This window comes from Geospiza fortis, unplaced genomic scaffold (genome assembly GCF_000277835.1).
Source record: "Geospiza fortis unplaced genomic scaffold, GeoFor_1.0 scaffold106, whole genome shotgun sequence".
Classification (NCBI taxonomy): domain Eukaryota; kingdom Metazoa; phylum Chordata; class Aves; order Passeriformes; family Thraupidae; genus Geospiza; species Geospiza fortis.
In genome coordinates this window covers 2,541,917-2,554,768 of record NW_005054377.1, presented here as the reverse complement: position 1 = coordinate 2,554,768, position 12,852 = coordinate 2,541,917, and the positions used below count along the sequence as shown (strand labels likewise).

At 43.6% G+C, this 12,852-nt stretch overlaps 1 protein-coding gene across 1 annotated transcript; it reads left to right on the top strand.

Moving 5' to 3' along the window:
• The first annotated feature begins 299 nt into the window (after positions 1 to 299).
• LOC102031789 (L-threonine 3-dehydrogenase, mitochondrial-like) lies at positions 300 to 11,524 on the top strand. Its single transcript, XM_005424953.3, has 9 exons — positions 300 to 497; positions 2,734 to 2,935; positions 3,250 to 3,292; positions 4,428 to 4,498; positions 5,083 to 5,232; positions 6,500 to 6,672; positions 7,627 to 7,717; positions 8,152 to 8,421; positions 8,633 to 11,524. Exons 2-9 carry the CDS (start codon positions 2,752 to 2,754, stop codon positions 8,770 to 8,772), a joined length of 1,122 nt encoding a protein of 373 aa, XP_005425010.1. The 5' UTR covers positions 300 to 497; positions 2,734 to 2,751; the 3' UTR covers positions 8,773 to 11,524.
• Positions 11,525 to 12,852: the final 1,328 nt, after the last annotated feature.

Genomic DNA, 12,852 nt, shown 5'->3' with positions numbered 1-12,852 from the left:
TTCACTCATTAAATGTCATTTTATGAAATGTGTCTCTTTTTTTTTTTTCTTTATTCCCTCTTTTCCCTCTCCCAGTGCTTTAATCTTCTTACAAACCCCAGAAATTTCTTGCTATCCCAGGCAGATTATTGTTCATTGGAACACGTGTTTGCTTTCTACTAATCTTTTTGCACTGCCACTAATTAATTTAAACTCTGTCCTTCAGCCATGACCTGACGCTGGCTGGTTCTGGGACTTGGAGGAGCTGCTTGTGCACCTTCAGAGCCCTTTCCCTGCCTATCCCAAACTTCCAGGCATTTCAAAATCAAACAGGACAGAACAGTGAAATCCCTGGCTGCTGCTGCTGCTCTCACACGCACTTTTTTTAAAATTTTTTTTCCTTAAGGTGTGGGACAACTCCTACTCTCTGCCAGGTTTTGATTGGCTTTCCAAAGAGGCAGTGTCCTATAAATTGCCTTCTCTGCTCTGCTTTTGCCTTATCACCAGCTGAGGCCCAGGTGAGTACAGGAGAGGGAAAATTCCAGCTGCAATTCCATTGCCTAATCCATGAAATTAACTTTGGTTATTGGTTTAAATTACTGGGGCGGGGGAAATAACTTTGATGTTTCAGAATAAAACTTCCTCATTTTGCTAATACTTTCTAATATCAGTTTGCGTTGATAAATGAGATCAGGGACTGAGAAACTATTCAGAAATGAATGTGGGAGGGGGTTTGAAAATATATTGTGGAATCATGGAATGGTTTGGGTTGGAAAGGATCTTAAAGCTCATCCTGTTTCATGGGCAAGGACACCTTTCACTATATATTTTATCTATGTATTATACAGGTAATTTTTTCCTCTTCAGTTCCCAACAGAACAGAAAGTATTCTCCTTTGGCACAGTAAAAAGGGAAGCCTATAAAAAATATAAGTTATTTTTCATCAGTTAAATTAATTTTTTGTATGTGTTCAGAGCTGTTAATAACTCCTGGAAGTTATTAAAGATGAAAAACTTGGATCTAGCAGACTGGGCTTTCCTGTATGAGTTGCTTTTTGCAAGTTAATCACTGTGTGGGGCTGACTTCATCTATTTGGGGAAGTATTTTTAAGGCATGATATTGATTTCTTTATATATTTGTGCATTCATGGCAACTTTAGTAGCCAGTCACACCTGTTTTTTCCCCCCTTTGTATTTGAAATAAAAATAAATGCCATCAGTGGAGGTTTTTGCAGCAGCTCTGCTGCCTGGCTGTTTCAGTTCCTGGTATAAAATGCATTTACTGTGCTGAGTCAGACCTGGGAGTAAGTTCTCAGCTTAAGCCTTTGTGGTTTCACTCTAAGTATGTTTGCAAAAACCAGTCCAGTCACTGGGAAAGCAATTTTAGTCACAGCCAACTTTTGTTTGTACTTTGCAAAGCTCAAAATGCCTTTTTCGGGTACTTGGAGTAGAAATTTTTTGTCACACAGACCAGTGAGTCTCTCTCAGTGCTGGAAGATTTTCTTTTTCAGTGCTGAAATAGGAAGGGATTATCATAAGAGCTGGTGCCTGGGTCTGTGTCCAGATGGAATTTGGATATTTGCAAGGATGGGCACTCACATCACCTTTCTGGGCATCTCAGACCAAGTGTTTTTGATCAGTTTAAGTGTATTTTTTTAATAATGCAATTTTATGGGGCTGTCTTACTAGACAATATTTAGCAAGTCAGTATTTAAATAGCAGAACTCCCTCAAGTACCAGAACATTCTCAGTCAGGTGACTGAGAAGTGAAAGAAACACCCATATTAATCACTTGTTTGCTTTTCTCTGCAACTGGAACTCATCTGCAGTTTCTTGTGGAGAGCTTCCATCTACCTGACTCTCCTTTTCAGAATATTTGCCCCAAGAAAACATTTGACAGGGTAACCCCATCAGGCAAGTTTGAAATATGCTTTCATCTGGGAATTTACATATTCTGGATCCTTGGGAAACAGTTAAAAATTGTTCAGAGGGGATAAGGAAAGAAATGAGTGGTTGTGCCTTGAGGATTTTATTTGAGAGAATTAAATTTGCACCATAGAAACGACCAGTTGTGGCTGCAGGTGTCATTTATTTGGGGTACTTTGCATTTCCTTCTGCAATATGAAAAATTTGGAGAGAAAGAACCCAAACTTGAATGCAGCACAGGGTAAATTATAATGATGTGAAATAATTGGGACATTTTCTTGAGGTTTGGCTAAGTCCTGCCACTCCTCTATTTGCTTTCTGGGTACTGTCCATCCTGAGTGTTAAAAATCAGAGTAAATCTCCCTTTTTTTCCGAGATATTTCCTGCTGCCTCCTTGGCTCAGCTGCTCTTGCTGGTGCAATCCTGAGGAGTTTTGCTTATTCACAGCAGCCTGCAAAACTTTCACTCCAAACGTTGCATCACAGCAGCTTTGTTTTATTCTGTATTTATCCTTAAAATCACACTTCCAAGTGAAGTTTTAAAAAAAGTTTAAACTTGAGCTTTACAGTGTTCTCCCTGTCCATTTTTCTGGACTGTGGATATTTTCCTGAGCTCAGTCCGGGGAATCCATTACCTCTGCTCATGTTACATCCCAGGTTGCTTTCAGCCCTTGCTTGCCACAATGCCCCAGCCCTGGGGTGGCATCAAATTCCTCTGGATCCCTGCAGAGTTTTCTCTTTTAGCAGAGTTTTCTCTTTTAGCAGAGTTTTAAAAGCCATTTAATGGGGTTGAATCACTCGTGACTCATCTTTTGTCTCTCTCCTCACAGCACACCTGAAGGAGGAAGATGCCAATCGTCAGGAACCTGGGCAGAGCTGCCAGCCAGCTGCTGCAGAGCTCTGGCTGTGGCTGTGGGGTGTCCCTTGTGCCTGTCAGGGCCATCGGGGTGTCCCCACGCCAGGTGGCCTCCGACGCCAGCTTCCACTCGGTGACGTTCTCTGAGTCGGATCATCCCCGGGTGCTAATCACAGGTCAGCACTCCTGGCACAGCTGGGTTCCTGCTTCTTAGCTGAGCTTTCCCACTGCTCTCCTCCCTCCCCAAAGGGCACAGTTCTGGAAGCAAAAATACCCCAAATGTCCTGGAATTGGGATGATCTTTGCCATCAGAGTCCTGTGTGAACTTTCCTATTTGAATTCCAGAACTCATCTAAAACCAGTTCCTTGAGAAAAAAACATAAAAGCTTCCTGACTCACTGAGAAAATCATACTAATTCTTGATATGATACAGATAATAATGGAGTTCTGCATTGTGACCCCCATTTTTCCTCTGATTTTTGTCTCTTAGGTGGTCTTGGCCAGCTCGGGGTGGGACTTGCAAAGCTGCTGAGGTGGGTCACCATTCCCTGGCTTGCTGTGATTGAGGGATTCCAGCTTTAGCCATCACTTCTAGGAGCAATAGTTGTCTGGAAAGTTGTTTATAAAAGAAATCCTATTTTTCAAATGCTGTTTTTGTCTCTTGGCTTTGTAAATAACATTAATAGCTGGACTTGATGATCTTAAAGGTCTTTTCCTTAATGATTCTTAATGATTCTATAATTAAATTTTCACCATCATTTTATTTGTCCCTCCTGTGCTTGCTGTGGGTTCCTGACGTATTTTCTGCACGTCCATCAGTCACGATTCCCAAAATAGCAGGATTTTGTCTGAGGGACTGTCTGCTGAGTTGTTTGCTTCCAGTTAAATGGGAGTATTCAGAGTCTGAACCCTCAGAGTTTTCCTTCTTTTTCCTTCTCCTTTTCCCCACCTCAAGCACAGTTACCTCCTTTTCTTTATGACATCTTTTCAAGAAGAGTGAAATGCTCCAAGAGCTCTCCCTGATCCATGTCCTTGTCCATATCCCGCTCAGCTCCAGTTTATCATTTGCTCACAGTCTTTGCTGGAGGGAGTTTAGACCAAGACTAAAAGTGAGCAGACTCACTGCACTCAACACTGTAGCAGTTTGAGCATTTTCTACCATTTCTAGGATATATTTTAAAATTATCCAAATAATGGGAGGCCAGAATGTGCTCCAGTGCCCCCAGATCTGCTCTGCAACAGCCTTGTGTTGATTAGCACAAGGTCACAATTTCTCTCTTCTATTTGCTTAGTTGATATAAAAGTAACTGTAGCTACAACAATCCCAGTGGCTTTTTGTTTTCTGCAGGGGAGTAAATTATCTCTGGGTACAATTTTCAGTAAGAAAAGTGTAGGAAAATCTCTTTTCCCAACATATTTTCACTTTCTAAAAAATTTCTATCCTTATGCAGAGCTTGACTGCTCCTAGAAGTATTTGATAATTTTTTAAGATGCTGTGTTGATATTTAAAGGATTGTTGGGGTGGGGTTTTTTTTGTTTAGTGAGATAACTGATTTTATTGTGGAAAATATTGTTCCTCTACTATCACTCCTGCAAAACAAAATAGCAACTGATGAATTATCTCAAAAAGCTGTGGACTCACTGTTCCCTGTGGGTATTTTTACACAGGAAACGCTTTGGAAAGAACAATGTGATCTTGTCTGACATTAGAAAGCCTGCAGATAATGTTTTTTATAGTGGTAAGTGACTGGGAAAGCACATGGAAAAAAAAAAAAACAAACCTTGACTTTACCTCTGATGTGCATAAACTAATTATCAAAGTGATAAGTGGATTACACTGACAAGCTGCTCAAACCTTCTGCATAATTCCTCCCTGCTTTCAAATCTTGCCAAGATGTTGGTTTCTTCTCTTATTCCCTTTTCCTAAATATTTGTCTTTGCATTTTTTTACTGCAAAGAGAAATATTTAGGAAAATATTTCTCTTTGCAGTGAAAAAATGTGCCGCTTTTCTGACTCAAATAACTATTTGAGGCACCTTGTGCTCCTGCTGTAAAAAGAGATGCTTTTATTCTTTAGGAGGGAGGAAGTTGGAAATGAAACTTGTGCTTTGTTTTTACATGCTCAAGGAATTTTTATAATGAGGCAGATATAAAGTAGGATTTAAGACTCTTTGATTTTCACTGGAAACTTACGAAAACTTTTCCCCAACCTCGCTGTTTAGTGATGTATTTAGGTGGCAAAAACAGCAGCCTGAGCTTCATGCAGAACCTTCCTTCCATCCATTCCTGACATCCAATTTCCCACTGCTTCCACCTCCTCCAGGTCCTTTCATCTTCGCGGATATCTTGGACTACAAGAACCTGCGGGAGATCGTGGTGAACAATCGCATCACGTGGCTGTTCCACTACAGCGCCCTGCTCAGCGCCGTGGGAGAGGCCAACGTGCCCTTGGCCAGGGCTGTCAACATCACTGGTGTGTGCTGCCTTTGAGTGCTTAAAGCTGTGTCTGGGCAGGTTTGGGTTGGAGATCAGGAAAAGGCTCTTCCCCAGAGGGTGTGGGGCATTGGAACAGCTCCCCTATAGGAATGTGCTCCCTGTTGACGGAGTGACAAAAAGTGTCTTTTGTCCCCTCAAAAAGAAAAGAAGGCCAGAAGTTTCTTGTAGCCATGATATTTTCTGAAAAATCCCTTTGCCAGGATTTTTCTCCTGAGAAGCTGAGAGGCCTCAGGAACAAAATGTAAACAATGATTATCTGTTGCTGTGGAATGCAACAGGTGCATCTTTGATTGGTCTTGTGTAGTTGTTTCTAATTAATGGCCAATCACAGTCCAGCTGTCTCAGACTGTCTGGTCAGTCACAAGATTTTATTATCATCTTTTCCTTTTCCTCCTTTTCCTTTTTCTCCTTTTCCTCTTTTTCCTTTTCCTTTTTTTCCTTTTCCTCCTTTTTTTCCTTTTCCTCCTTTTTTTCCTTTTCCTCCTTTTTTTCCTTTTCCTCCTTTTTTTCCTTTTCCTCCTTTTTTTCCTTTTCCTCCTTTTTTTCCTTTTCCTCCTTTTTTTCCTTTTCCTCCTTTTTTTCCTTTTCCTCCTTTTTTTCCTTTTCCTCCTGGAGTCAACATTCTCTTCTCTCGTCCTGGGACCCCTGTGAACACCACCACAGTTTCTCTCTTCGATTAGGTGAAAAAGACACTTCATAGGACCTTAGGAACTTCACCTCAGACTTAAGGATAGCTAATTGGACGCAAGCCAAAAAGTCCTGCTTGGGCAATCTACTAGAAAAAGAAGAGAACAAAGAAACTAATGGCTTTTGTAAGGTGTTTTACCAGGAGTAAGAACCTCTTGCACTTGGCTTGGTTTTTCTTTGTTTGTTATTTTGCCTTTTATTAAACCTTTTTGTTTCCAACACTGCAACAGAAGCCATCCTGCTAATTTTTATGCCTCTAAAGGTAGCTGAGCAATCATAGGTGTGTTATAGACCTCCAAGAGCTTATGAGACCTAGCTCAAGGCGCTCCTGTAACACTCCACAGTGAATGGTGACATTCCCAAGGCTGCCAGAGCTCCAGGAGTGTTTGGACAATGCTTGCAGGGTGGGATTGTTGGGGTGTCTATGCAGGGCCAGGAGTTTGATTGGATGATGTTGATGGGTGCTTTCCAGCTGAGGATATTCTATAATTCTCACAGTGGCTTGAGAAAGCAGAAATATTTTGATAAATCCTGTTGTTTTGTGGTTTTTTTCCCAGGTTTACACAATATTCTGGATATTGCAGCTGAGCATAATTTGAGGCTCTTTGTTCCAAGCACCATTGGAGCCTTTGGACCCACCTCTCCTCGAGATCCAACTCCTGATCTCTGCATTCAGAGACCAAGGACAATCTATGGAGTCTCCAAGGTCCACGCTGAGCTCATGGGAGAAGTGAGAATTTTTTATTTTATTCATTTCCTAAAAGGTCTGGGAGAACTTCATTGAAACAGGTTTCCCAAGGAAGCTGTGCTGCCCCATCCATGGTAGTGTCCAAAGCCAGGTTGGACAGGGCTCAGAGCAACTTTGGATGGTGGAAGTTTTCCATGTCCTTGGTGGGGGTTGGAATGTTCTTTAAGGTCTCTTCCAACCCAAGCCATTCCATGAGTCTATGATTGGAATTAATTGCTTTAATAAGATTCCTTGCTCATTCTTTCCCCCATTTTCCTTAATTCAGACTTTACTACTCAGCAATAGTCTGAGGCAGCTCTGAAGGTCAAATATCTTTTGAGTTTTGTTGGGAAAAGCACAAAGCCTGGGAAGCTGGCAAACAGCTGACTTTCATTGTCATTTCTTTCTCTGTTTTTTATGGCTTTGGCCTCTATGCCAGTGTGAATGGCACTGCAGAAAGGACAGTGCACAAAACCTTGTGACAGCGGGTACACAATGATGACTTTTTGCTCCTCCTCTACAAAAAAAAACTTTAAAGTCAAAGTTTTGTGAGTCTGCACATGCACAACTTCGGTTTTGACTTTGTAGTTATTTACAAACAACATTTTTAAAGTTGGTATTTTTATACAGTTTCCTGTCATAGGTCTGAGGACTGTATTATCCTGGAAAGTCTCACAAACTTGGGAATGTTCAGTTTCTGAACGTTGTAGACCCTACATGAGTACCGTGACAATCCATGTCAAAGATCCATGTTTACCGATGTGGATTTGAGCTGGAAAAGGACAAGCAGGGAGATCAGCTGCCAGGCAGGGAATGGAGATTGTTCAGTAATCCCATTCCTTTCATCCCTGTCCTGGGCCAGATGAAGTTTCATCCTGGGTCAGATTTTTCCTGTGAAATGAGTGGGTGTGTGACCAGCTCTTGGTGTGTAACTCTGTGTTTCTGCCCCCTCCCCAGTACTACCACTGCCGCTATGGCCTGGACTTCCGCTGCCTCAGGTATCCAGGGATTATCTCTGCTGATTCCCAGCCTGGGGGGGGAACAACTGGTGAGTGACTGGTGCATGACAAGAGGGCTGGGGAGGACTTTTCACAAGGACTTGGAATGACAGGATAAGGGGAAATGGATTCCCACTGCCAGAGGGCAGGGATGGATGGGGTATTGGGAAGAAAGTCTTCCCTGTGAGGGTGGTGAGGTTGCCCAGAGAAGTTGTGGCTGCCCCATCCCTGGAAATATTCAAGGCCAGGTTCAATAGGGCTTGGAGCAACCTGGGATAGAAAGTGGAATCCTTTCCCATGGCAGGGGATTGGAACTTGATGATCTTTAAGCTCCCTTTCAACCCAAACCACTCTGTGATTTCATGATGAATATCTCACAGTCCTGCCAGATTTGAGACAGGTGACTTTGGGGTTGGTCTGAGGTTTGTTGACTGTCATGAAGTGCACAACACAGATCATACACATCCATTATTCTCTTCCCCAGATTATGCTGTCCAGATTTTCCATGATGCCATAAAGACTGGCAAATTCAAGTGTTACCTGAGGCCGGACACCCGGCTGCCCATGATGTACATCGACGACTGCCTCAAGGCCACGCTGGAGGTCATGGATGCCCCTGCAGAAGCCCTGACCATGAGGACCTACAACATCAGTGCCATGAGCTTCACTCCTGAGGAGCTGGCCCAGGAGGTGCAGAAGTATGTCCCTGAGCTCCAGATGACCTACAATGTGGATCAAGTCAGGCAGGCCATAGGTTAGTATCTTCCCTGGCAGCAGGTAAGAAGAAACATCATTGGGGTGAAATAAAGTCTCTTTTCTTTTTAGGAACTGACAAATTGCTCCTGTGCAATTTAAGTCTTATGGTTCAAAATTCAGCTTAGTAATGATGAAACTTCTCAAAGTTCAGAGAGATTTTTTCCTAAGCCTCACCTTTCTTGGTTCTTTTTCTTTTTTTTTCCCTGCAGCTGACAGCTGGCCCATGAACTTCGACGACAGCAACGCCCGCAGGGACTGGGGTTGGAAACACGATTATGACCTCCCTGAGCTGGTGACCACCATGTTTAGCTACCTTGGGTCTGACTCTAGGATTGCCCAAGCTAACTGAAATGCTTTCAGATGTTTCCAGATTTCCACAGAGGACCAGGAAGAAATGGCTGCATTTTAGTTTCTAATTTGCTGAGTCTTAGAGCATGTCAGTTACTAATTTTTGTAAGTAGTGACAGAGTTGGGCAGAAATGTCCAGTAGCTGGAATGTCCTTTAGATAAACAGCTGCACTGGGTGCTGTCCCCAAACACAGCACTGCTGACAAACGCAGAGTTCTTGAACTTTCACACTTAGGGAAAAATACCAAAATACCACTTACTCCTGGCTGATGGCTCTCCAATCATTCCTGCCTCTTCCTTGGCAAACAAAGTGGGATAGCATTGTCCAACCTGGCCTTTCAGGCATATCCCAAAAAGTTAACCACAGGTTTTGCTTTTTCCTGGTGGAGGATGTTAGGTTGTAGCAAGAACCTTTTTACTCTTTGCTTACAAAAGAGACATCAGAAGAGCTGTTTCATGTTCCCAAATTGCAGGGGGTTGTTGCAATTCTAGTTTGAAATCAAACTTTGCTCAATAGCTCCTATTTATATCTCTCTTTAGTGCTGTCTAAGCATACACTTTTCTGTACCTAGGGCATACAGAATAGCAGTCTTATGATGCTGCTTATAAATGTGAAGTGGAATAGGACTTGAATTCTCATCATGCTTTAAAAAAACCCAGGGTTTACAAGCAAAGCTTTGTCCTGTTCTCTGCAAGTGCTGCTGCCTTCAGTGCAGCCTCGGAGGGAGAGCTGAAATCCGAAGAGCTGTTCCATGGATGTGAGTCTGGGTGGGATTTCAGGGAGGCCAAGCCTCTGGCTGGGGTTTTTAGCAGTACTTTTGGTTCTCCCAGTTGTTTGGAGTCCCTGCACAGTGTCACATTGCCTGGAACAGGTTTTAAAGGTGGGCTGAGGATGGAGCCTTACTGTAGAGTCAGGTCAGCCTTGGAAATCTTTCCTGTTCACCCCATTTTCCACGTGCACTGTGTTTGTAGATGCTGTTTATGTGTAACTCATACCCTTTTATCCTTTAGAGAGGGATCCAGAAGCTGAAACCATATTCTAGCTACAGCTAAGGGCTGTTCTGCTCGTTGCGTTTCATGCACAGGAGATTCTGGGATGAACAAGGGAGTTTCAGTAGATGTGTGAGAGGAAGAGGTGTCAGTTCAAAAGCTACTTAGGAGACTTCAGGAAATGACAAACTGGAGAGACAGGAAAGCCATTGTAGGTAAAATACCAGTTTCCATGGATGTGAGTCTGAGCTGTTAGCTACTCCAGCTGAGAATCAGCCTCTGGGAACTTTTGACTTTTATTTTTTTCAAAGAAAAAATACCTTTCATTTTCAAAATGACTGGAAATTCCCTACAGGAAGCTCTCCTTTTTTTTTTTTTTTTTTTTTTGGTCTTGTATACTCCAGTAGTGTGTGTAGGTAAAAACCCTCAAGTATTTTTTTTTTTTTTTTGCCTACAACTTGTTTCCTCTGTTTTCTGTGACGGCGCTTTGGTGGTTGTGAGTCTGTTGTGTTTTTTGTAACCCTGCCATGATCAGACTTCTTTCTCTTTGTGCAAGAGTTCTCCTGCAGGGAATATGTTTCATCACAAAAGTAACCTTCCAATGAAGATTCTTTGGTGAAACCCAGTTATTTGAAACATTTGTTACACTTGTATCTCTTGGTTTTGTGTGTATTTTACCCTTTCATCTGTGGGCAAAGTAGAAATTTCCCAGGTATTTAAGCTCAAGGGTCGTGGCTATTACTGAAACATTTTTATATTGTTTACATTGCTGAAAGGACAAATTTTTAAACTTTGGCCACTTTGTAACTCTCACGTAGCTCCAATGTAATTTTTGGCTCAATGGGAGGTGAAGTCAGCCCTCCCTTCGCACCCTGTGAGGAGAGACTGGCTGGGCTTTGTCCTCTGCCCAAAAGGATGAGATCCACACTGGATTATCTCCCAGGGACCTAGAGCCAGCAGATGAAGGGCTGGAAAGGATCTGAAGTGTCTTGTCCACTCCTCAGTGCCTCTGTTCCACTTTTGGGAAGTGTAAAATAAAGAGTTTTTGATGATGGATCTCACTCCATGTCCTCATGTCACTCAGAGTCCTGGGGTCTGATCCCCTCACCCTCATTCCCAGCTCCAGTTTCATTGGACTCTACAAGAGTGAGGAGCAGGAACGTTCTTTCTTCTGAAACACTGTCCTTGGTGGTGGAATTACACAAAAACCTTGGAACAGGTGTCATGGCAAAGGTGGAATGCAAACCTATGGCATTTGAACACAGTTTTGGTTTTCCTGCCAAGATGTTACTGGCTTCATTTAGGAGCAGCCATTTAAGCGACCTAATTTTTTTAAAAATCTGAAATAAACCATGTTCCTATAGAGAGTGGTCTGGAGGAAACTGTGGTGACAATCAGGGAATGTTATTAAATGTGTCTGCAAGGTCTGCATCCTGTTTGAAATTCTCATTTTCAATCCTACCAATGATCTGTATATTTTTTCCCCCATGTTTTCCACATTAACTTGTAATGATGTCACAATTTTTTTTTTTCTGTATGAAACCAACTTGATGTGGTACAAAATATCTACCTTTTTCTACCTGTTGGAAGTTTGACTTCTGGGCAGAGATTTTCTTCATGACACTTGAGTGCTGTGGCTGTTAAATTACCTATTCAGGACAAAAAAAAAAAAGGTTTAAAAAAAGAAAAGTTGTTAAGAATATTTTTTCAACTATTGTTAGTTGTGGGTGATGCCTACTTTAATAAAATCCTTTTCAAATGGATCCTGGGTTTGTCATTGGTTGGAGCAAGTGGGAGAAGTGACACAGCCAGGAGGGAAGAGCCCTGCAGGCTGAGTCAGCAGCTGGGGCGTTAAACATGGCATCCATGCTTGGAGTAAATGAAGTTACAGGGAGGATTTGTGAAGTGAAAATCCACATGGAACAGCTGGGGAGAGTCCAGAGGAGGCCATGGGGATGCTCCAAGGGCTGGAGCCAGGCTGGGAGAGCTGGGGGTGCTCACCCAGAGAAGAGAAGGATCCAGGGAGAGCTCAGAGCCTCTTCCAGGGCCTAAAGGGGCTCCAGGAGAGCTGGAGAGGGACTGGGGACAAGGGATGGAGGCACGAGACACAGGGGATGGCTTCCCAGTGCCAGAGGGCAGGGATGGATGGGATATTGGGAAGGAATTCCTGGCTGTGAGGGTGCTGAGGCCCTGCTGAGTCCATGTTCCTGTGTCTGAACAGATCCTGCCTCCAGGTGTTGCACAACCTGTGATGGGTCAGCAGGAGAAGCTTGGCTGAGGAGATGACACTCATAACTCCCCACAGCCCCACCCTGCCTCCTTAATCCATGGATAAACCCTCCCTGCAGGTGAAAGGAGGCCTTGCCCTCCTCCCACACCTCAGCTTTCCAACCATGGGAACCTGTGGTGGAGAGAACATTCCTCCTGACAATGGGAACCTCTGGTGGAGAGAACATTCCTCCTGACCACGGTACAATGACTAATATAGCCATGGTGCTTCTGAGGGTGTTGCTCTTCCCAGCTGCTCCCCTTTGATCCTTAGTCTGGATCTTGTCGAGTCCTGTTTGACACAAGCCCAGCCTGGCTTTTAGAGGTGCCAGAGGTGATGGTGCTGCCTCCAGAGCTGCTGCAGGGAGAGCTGGGGGTGCTCACCTGGAGAAGGATCCAGGGAGAGCTCAGAGCCCCTTCCAGGGCCTAAAGGGGCTCCAGGAGAGCTGGAGAGGGACTGGGGACAAGGGATGGAGGGACAGGACAAGGAAGAATGCCTTAAACTGAAGGAGGGTGGGTTTAGATGGGATATTAGGAAGAAATTCTTGGCTGTGAGGATGGTGAGGTCTGGGCACAGGTTGCCCAGAGAAGCTGTGACTGCCCCTTGATCCCTGGAAGTGTCCAAAGCCAGGTTGGATGAAACTTGGATGAAACTGCTTTCTTGTCTTGGCTGTTTAAGACATCAGACAGGTGCAGGAAGAGGAGGAAGCTCCTTCCCTCAGTGGAAAGGTGTGAGGGATGTGGGGGATTAACCCCTGCGCTTTTGGAAAACCCCTCCTGCTGCTCCTCAAGAATTCCTCCGGTTGGAATCAAGCTCTCAACT